The sequence below is a fragment of the Sapajus apella genome, unplaced genomic scaffold (assembly GCF_009761245.1).
Source record: "Sapajus apella isolate SASKATOON/1434 unplaced genomic scaffold, GSC_monkey_1.0 scaffold146, whole genome shotgun sequence".
Classification (NCBI taxonomy): Eukaryota; Metazoa; Chordata; class Mammalia; order Primates; family Cebidae; genus Sapajus; species Sapajus apella.
The window spans coordinates 217,830-226,201 of record NW_022437086.1 but is presented as its reverse complement, the minus strand read 5'-3'; the positions used below and the strand labels follow the sequence as shown (position 1 = coordinate 226,201).

Sequence of the window (8,372 nt, the reverse complement as noted above, 5' to 3'; positions counted from 1 at the left end):
AAAAAAAAAAAAAAAAAAAAAAAAAAAAGGGCTTGGCATGGTGGCTCATGCCTGTAATCCCAGCACTTTGGGAGGCTGAGGCAGGTGAATAACTAGGTCAGGAGTTCAAGACCAGCCTGGCCAACATGGTGAAACCCTATCTCTACTAAAAATACAGAAGATGAGCTGGGCATGAGGGTAGGCACCTGTAATCCCAGCTATTCAGGAGGCTGAGGCAGAAGAATCACTTGAACCAGGAGGGGGAGGTTGCAGTGAGCTGAGATCATGCTACTGCACTGCAGCCTGGGTGACAGTGCCAAGACTCCATCTCATAAACAAAACAAAACACACAGACACAAAGCAAAGAACAACAGGCATGGAGGGCTAGTTGAGTGTGGAGGGTAAAAGGACAAAGAGGATCAGAAAAAGTACCTATTTGGTACTATGCTTACTACCTCAGTGACAAAATAATCTACACACCAAAGCCTCATGACACAATTTTACCTATGTAACAAATCTGCAAGTGTACCACAAACCAAACATAAAAGTTAAAAAGAAAAAAAACCATGAGTGGAGAACAGTGCAATGTAGGTGGAGGGACTTGTTTGTGCTACAGATAGTGGCCCAGGTGGGGCTGTACTCTGATTTGTGTCCATGCAGGCAGATGAGATTATGAACAGGTGGTGCAGAATGCTCAATTGGTGGAAGAAGCAGGTTGCTGCTGCAGATTCAGCATTTGAAGGTGGGGATATGCCAAGAGATGTGTAGACACTTTCGTGGATTTTTGGCAAAAAATAGTAGCATGAAATGCTGTGGTGAAATCCTGAGGGCGATGCCTATCCTGGCAAGGGTGTGGACACATCAATGTCTAGTGGGTATGTCTGCGAGTGGGCAGGAATCCCGCGGTGGCAGCTGTGGATAAAAGGGATCCGCTATCACAGCTTATTTCCTCTAAGTTTTCAGTCCTCTCTTACCGTGGGAGGAAACCCGGAATCACAGGGCAATGGGCAGTGTGACAGCCTGTGTACCGCAGAGCAGAGCTTCCCATTCCCAGACACCCAGAGTTCCATTCCACGCCAGGCCTCTGTAATAGCTTTCCTCTGGACCCAAATCTGTAGACAATGCAGAACACCAAGCAATTCTCTAACACCAACTAACTGTCTCACATTTGAATTCTAAAACCACCCAAAGTCACCACAGACCCTGATTGAGGGCTCAGTCCCACAAAACTGTGAGTCCCATCTGTTTGCAGATGCCAGTTACAAATTCCATGGGCCCATCAATGCTTTGGGGCTACTGTTTAAAAATTTGGGACACCTAGTGGCCAGGCTCAGTGGCTCACGCATGTAATCCCAGCACCTTGGGAGGCCGAGGCAGGCGGATCACGAGGTCAAGAGACGGAGGCCATCCTGGCCAACATGGTGAAACGCCGTCTCTACTAAAAATACAAAAATTAGCTGGGTGTGATGGCGCGTGTCTGTAGTCCCAGCTACTCAGGAGGCTGAGGCAGGAGAATCACTTGAACCCAGAAGGCAGACGTTGCAGTGAGCTGAGACAGTGCCACCGCACTCCAGCCTGGCAACAGAGTGAGACTCTGTCTCAAAAAACAAAACAAAACAAAAAAAAACACAAAAATTTGGGATTCCCATAACCTCCCTCAAGTTCAATAATTTGATAGAGAATTATTCTGATCACAGAATTCAGCCAACGCTGGAGTTATGTTTACCAGTTTATTATAAAAGACACAACCCAAGAAAACTCAAATGGAAGAAATGGATAGGACGAAGAAAAGAGGTGGGGAAAGATTAATTACATAGATAATCCTGGTAAATAGCTGTGATTAATAAAATTCTCTAGCCTTTGTGTTCTCCAGAAACAGGGAATGGAAAGAAACACCCTCCCATTATGACTTAGATGGTGTTCTATTTTCTTACCCATCACATAACCGAACACAGACTCCATATTTCCTTTTCTCTTAAAACAAACAAACAAAAAAAACAGCTGAATTGGTCTCAGTAATTAAGAGAAAACACTTCTTAATCAAACTTTACTTATGTGTATCTTTGACGCACAGGCTCAGAACTCTGCGCTACCCTCAGTCTGAGCCAACACACACCATTTTATGTCCCAGATAAGAACACGCTGACTTCAGAGTAAAACATTCTCTGATATAAAATCTAATTTTCCCACCTTCTATTTGCCATCCCCTCTCACCTTCTTCCAAATCTTGTCTGCCTTAACTTTGCAGTCCTTAAAGATCTTGTAGTTGGTACTTTGCCTGTTACAATACTCTTTTGGAATTCAAATTTTTTTTACATAAATTTAACTTTGTTTTATTTTATAAAGTCTAGAAACTACCTTAAAACAATAACAACTTCATCTCCAGTGAGACTCTCCCAATTGCTTTCCATCTTAACCTTAACTGCATCTGCCTGTGGTCCCCAGCTTTCCAGGGCTCTGTAGCTTCTCTCAGTATAAAGCCTTCTTCCGTGACTGGGGTGATAAGGCTGGGACATCTGCAGGGGAGGATCCCCAGAAAGAACTAACTGAGCTTTAATAACCTCCTTTTACAAGTTCCATATTAGCCTTAGCTTGGAGTCACCGGGCTGAAGCTTTAATTTCCATGTCAGAGGTATTCACTTGGTTTTTGAAACTATGTGTTTAAAAAGACCAGCAAAATTACTCAAACACAGTGTTCATATGAGGGAAAGACATTTTAAGGTGTTTACATTTTATACCTCAACAAGAAAAGTAAAAGTATAAATCCCTTTTAGACGATAAACGCATTATAATTTTTATAAAAAATCAGGTAGTAAACAATTAGTCATATGGGAACACTTCTAGGAGGTACCAAGTTTTATCATATAATTAGCATTAAACTTAGAAATCAAGATAACAGGATATAGACCAGAGATATTCACTGTCACAAATGTACTCTGCATAAAGAGAAACTGATGTTTTCACAAATCTAAGTAACTCACCAATTATCTGCCACATATTCTTGCAGAAAAGTATTCATTTTCTACAGCCAAAATTAGAGATTCTTCCTATTTTTTTCCTTGGTAGCATTCTAAAAGCTAAGCCTTGAAATTGTTTGAAATCACCCAGTCATAAAAGACACACCTTAGAAAATTCTTAAACTCACTCTGGGAAAGAAAAAGGTAAATGAGAATTTTTAACAAATGGAATATAAAATCAGATGTTATTTCTCTCCCTGAAACCCACCTTTTTGTAAATTTTTACCTTTCAAGTTTTACTAATAAAATGTAATTTACAGTAAAAAACTGAAGTCAAAAGAAGTGAACAAATCATTTCAAGATAAACCCCTGAAGAGTGGCAGTGCTGATTACAAAACCGATGTGTTTGACTCAGGTGCCAAGTCAGGCCGCAATCACTTGATTCTCCCACCCTATCCTGCTCTCTTAAGTGCTCAATGACCACTTTATTCTGAGACATTATCCCTCAGTTACCGCTCCAGGTGCATTTTAATTTGCAAGTTCTTGCACCATTTCACTGGGTTAAATTTTTTTTTCTTTTTTTTTTGTTTTTCTTTCACAAATCTTAGAGAATAGAAGGCAAAGAAATTATTTCTGTGTTTTCCCCTTGATACCAGCATCTGATTGGCTGACCAGCAATCTGTCTCCAAGTAATGAAAGCTGGGCTGGGTGAAGACAATCTTAATGTCAGAAGGGGTTAGCTTCTTTAAAAAAAAAGAGAAAAAAAAAGTGTGGCCAGCGCTGGGTGGCTTACGCCCGTAATCTCAACACTTCGGGAGGCCGAGGTGGGCAGATCACTTGAGGCCAGGAGTTCAAGGCCAGCCCGGCCAACACTGTGAAACCTTGTCTCTACAAAAAAATACAAAAATTAGTCAGGCGTGTTGCCCTGCGCTTGTAATGCCAGCTACTCAAGAGGCTGAGACAAGAGAACGCTTGAACTTGGAAGGCGAAGGTCGCAGTGAGCCCAGACCTCGCCACTGCACTCTAGCCTGGGCAACAGAATGAGACTCTGTCTCAAAAAAAAAAAAAAAAAAAAAAAAAAAAAGTGCAACAGGATATGCCTCTTAGCCCCACGACATCCACCTGCTCTTTTGAGAAGCTACACTCCATATCTGAGACTGTCCAATGGGAGAAAATTACCCAGGAGCTGACATTCACTAAACAGTCTAGCAGACAAAGCTATTGTTGGTCGCTTGATTTATCCTCAGACAGTACTAAAAGTCAAAACCAGTAAAACACTGAAGAGTGACTGAAGAAACATCACCCCATAAAGTCTGTAAAGAGACACCTTGACCCAAAAACATGCTGTTAAGATCTCTATGCCTAGGGAAGATTTTTTTTTTTTTTTAAAAAGAGGCATGGAGATTTTTTACAATTCGGTGTCTGAGGATAATTCTTTGGTTCTTCTCCCAGGAATTATTTTCAAACAGAAAACAATTTTTCTAAAGTCTTATCCAATGCTTTGTCTAAAAGTGCTTAAAATATGGTATCTAAAATGTACACTAAAAAAGTGTGAATTAGGCCGGGCGCGGTGGCTCACGCCTGTAATCCCAGCACTTTGGGAGGCCGAGGCGGGTGGATCACGAGGTCAAGAGATCGAGACCATCCTGGTCAACATGGTGAAACCCCGTCTCTACTAAAACTACAAGAAATTAGCTGGGCATGGTGGCGCGTGCCTGTAATCCCAGCTACTCAGGAGGCTGAGGCAGGAGAGTTGCCTGAACCTAGGAGGCGGAGGTTGCAGTGAGCCGAGATCGCGCCATTGCACTCCGGCCTGGGTAACAAGAGTGAAACTCTGTCTCAAAAAAAAAAAACAAAAAAAAAAAAAGTGTGAATTAGGTCGAGGATGTTGGCATTTTGGAACGTCAGAAGGAACTGGAAATTTAGTATTTTACTGCAAGCCAGAGTTAGGCTGGAGAAATTGGGTGTGGGGAGCAGTCTTGTGACTCTGCTTGGGATACACGCGAAAAATGCAGGGAAAAATCAGTCCCCTGTGGAGTGTGAAAATAATTGGCAGGCAATTAAACTGAGGTGGCTCCAGTCCCAGGGTCCCCATTTTTTAAAAAATCTAACTCAAATAAGCTTTTTGTAAATTACAACACTGGGAAAAACAAAATTCAGGATTAACCAACCATATACTGCCAATTAACCTGATTACATAACCAGGAAATGTCCACCCAGGTTTTACAAATTAAGAAACTACATAACGGTAACTAATCAATTATTGAGTTTGATTTTTTTCATCACACACCTTATAAAAATCTTTCCTTTACGCTCCTCCCATGGACCACAAACTACAAATCACAGCTGGGTGCTTTATGATTTTTCAATGTTTGATTAAATTCTTTAACATATTCGCGGTGACTTCCATAAATTTTTAATTTAAAAAAAAAGGGCCTGGGAACCCCATGGACCAAAGCTCTTCCCATTCATGAGCCCCGCACCCCGCGTCAGGATTCTCCCCGGACGACCCTCCCGTGGTCCCCGCACAGCCGGGGAGAGATGCGGCGCTGCGGGTGCAGAGCTGCCCGGAGAGGGCTCCAGGCCAGGGCAGAGTCGCTGCGCAGGGAGGAGACAGGACGCCCGGGGTCCGGCTGTCAGCCGCCATCTTATGTCCGAAGGGGACTGAGGGCCGGGCTCGCCCAGGAGAACTCGGGCCGCGGATTTTGGAGCCGACTGCGGGGAGGCCCGAGTCCCGCCAGTCACTTCCGACCAGTTCCAACCAGGCCCTCCCCCTCTCCCGGGATGTCGGACCCGGCAGGCTCACCATTTCTAGGCTTCAGGGGTTCCCGGCGTCTTAGCTGTGCATCTCCCAGTACCTGCGGGTAACCGGGCCACGGAGGCCGGGCCTCCAGGAGCAGAGGACGCAGTACTGAAGAGAAGAGCGGGCGCTCCGGCTGCAGCCGGAGACAAAGGCCCCGCCAAATCCGGAAGCCAGCCTGTCCGCTCCAGCCGCGTGCCTGATTGGACAGTTCCCAGAACAGCATCTCTGATTGGATGACGTTTAAGGACCCGCCCCCACAGGCCCTCCGTGACAGAAGATGCGCTCAGATGCTTTGAATGAAGATCGAGTGAAAGCTAACCAGCAGCCTTTTCAGGCCGGGCTTTCTCCCTGAGCGGAGCCACCTCTATCCCAGAGGGTATTTGCATTTAACCTTGTGTATAAGATCATATGCATTTATATTAAGAAATATAATATTGTGTGAAAAAATAAATTTGGGAGCCCCAAAATCACTAAGCTGTAGGGAAAAGTCAAGCTGGGAACTGCTTAGGGCAAACCTGCCTCCCATTCTATTCAAGGTCACCCCTCTGCTGCTGAGATGATTGCAAATCTGATTGCCTCCTTTTACAAGGCGAATCAGGAACTCAGAAGAATACAACCGTTTGTCTTTTATCTACTTAGGACCTAGAAGGCCCCGCTTCACTTCCAGTTTTCTGGCCTTTCCTGACCAAACAAATAAATGTTCATCTTACATATCTTGATTGATGTCTCTGTCTCCCTAAAATGTGTAAAACCAAGCTGTCCTCTGACCACCTAGAGCACATGTCCTCAGAATTTCCTGAGGCTATGTCGTGAACCTGGGTCCTCAACCTTGGCAAAATAAACTTTTTTCTTCTTTTTTGAGACAGAGTCTCGCTCTTTCACAGGCTGGAGTGCAGTGGCATGACTGCAACCTCTGTCTCCGGGGTACAAGCGATTCTCTTGCCTCAGTCTTCAGAGTAGCTGGCTAACTTTTGTATTTTTAGTAAAGATGGCGTTTCACCATGTTGGCCAGGCTGGTCTCCAGCTCTTAACCTAGGTGATGCACCGGCCTCAGCCTCCCAAAGTGCTGGGATTACAGCAGTGAGCCACTGTGTCCAGCCTCAAAATAAACTTTCTTTTTTTTTTTTTTTTTTTGAGACGGAGTTTCGCTCTTGTTAGCCAGGCTGGAGTGCAATGGCGCGATCTCGGCTCACCGCAACCTCCGCCTCCTGGGTTCAGGCAATTCTCCTGCCTCAGCCTCCTGAGTAGCTGGGATTACAGGCACGCGCCACCATGCCCAGCTAATTTTTTGTATTTTTAGTAGAGATGGGGTTTCACCATGTTGACCAGGATGGTCTCGATCTCTTGACCTCGTGATCCACCCGCCTCGGCCTCCCAAAGTGCTGGGATTACAGGCTTGAGCCACCGCGCCCGGCCTAAAATAAACTTTCTAAATTAATGGAGACCTGTCTCAGATATTTGGAGTTCACAATTATATGGCTATTAAAAAATAAAAATATATAACAATTATTTAACAATTTCAGATTTTATGACCTTTCTAATTTCTGGTCCTTTAAGCAGGCAGCCTGAGATTTTAAAATGGGGGCAATCCTCTGAAATGGAATGTGAGCCACATGTGAATTTTAAATTTTCTAGTAGCCAAACTTAAAAAAAAAAAAAAGATGTAATGTATTATAACAATTAAATTAACAAAATATATTCAAAGTATTATTTTGATATATGAGCAGAATGTAATTATTAATGTTATATAATAATGTATTATTTTGTATTACATATATTTTTGAGGGGAGCCAAATCTTTGAAACTAGCCATATATTTTACTGTTCTAGCATATCGCTGTTCAAACCAGCCACATTCCAGACATTCAGTAGCCACACATGACCAATAGCTTCCACGTTGAAGTGCAGCTCTGAGGTCCAGGGGAGTGAAGAGCCTGAACCTTTTCTACCAGAGATGAGGAAACAGCCTCTCCCTACCAACATCTCTTCAGTTCCAACAGTGGAACAGATAGTGGCCATGGAAAAAGCAGAGGGGAGCAGGAATAAAATAACCACAAGTACAGCACTGTTGGCCCACTGCTTGCCCACATTTCTTCGACAGATTAGACAGCGAACAAAGAATGATGGGGCACAGAAGAAAACTCAGCTCTGTCTTCAGATCTGTCCACAGTCTTGACCTCCAATGTTTAGATATGAAAAAAATAGATTAAAGGCAAATGTATTTTGTTATTTGGCCTTGACCCTAATGGCCAGTCTGTGGTTAGCTGTTTTCTCTTGTGGTTTGGGGGACTGTGTGGGTGTAAGCACCAATCACATGCAGACATGTCTCCATGTATTTCTGCATTATTCAACATTATCTTACAAGACATCCAACTTCAAAGCAGGGGGAAAGTCAGTAACTACAGGGAGGAAAATTTATTCTTTGTGATGTACAGTTCCATAAATTTCACAACTGTTTAGAGTAGCATATTTGTCTCCACAGTACCATGCAGAGCTGTTTAATTGTCCCCAAAATTATCTGATGATTTCCATTCTGAGTTAACTTTTATCCTCAACTATTTTTTGGCAATCAGTGATTAGTCGCCTCCTGCATCTCTCCTTCTCCTCGTCTTCCTCCTTCTCCTCCTCCTCTTC

At 43.5% G+C, this 8,372-nt stretch overlaps 1 protein-coding gene across 3 annotated transcripts in view; it reads right to left on the bottom strand.

Annotated features, from left to right (window-relative positions):
• LOC116540900 (zinc finger protein 273) overlaps positions 1–5,889 on the bottom strand; it is a 37,618-nt gene extending 31,729 nt beyond the window's left edge. For 2 of the 3 annotated variants that reach the window (XM_032264706.1, XM_032264707.1), the window contains exon 1: positions 5,743–5,889. In XM_032264706.1, coding sequence (XP_032120597.1) covers positions 5,743–5,745 — 3 coding nt within the window. In that variant the 5' untranslated portion in view covers positions 5,746–5,889. The remainder of the gene's footprint in view (positions 1–5,742) is intronic. The other variant, XM_032264708.1, reaches the window with a different exon arrangement.
• Between the last annotated feature and the right edge of the window lie 2,483 nt (positions 5,890–8,372).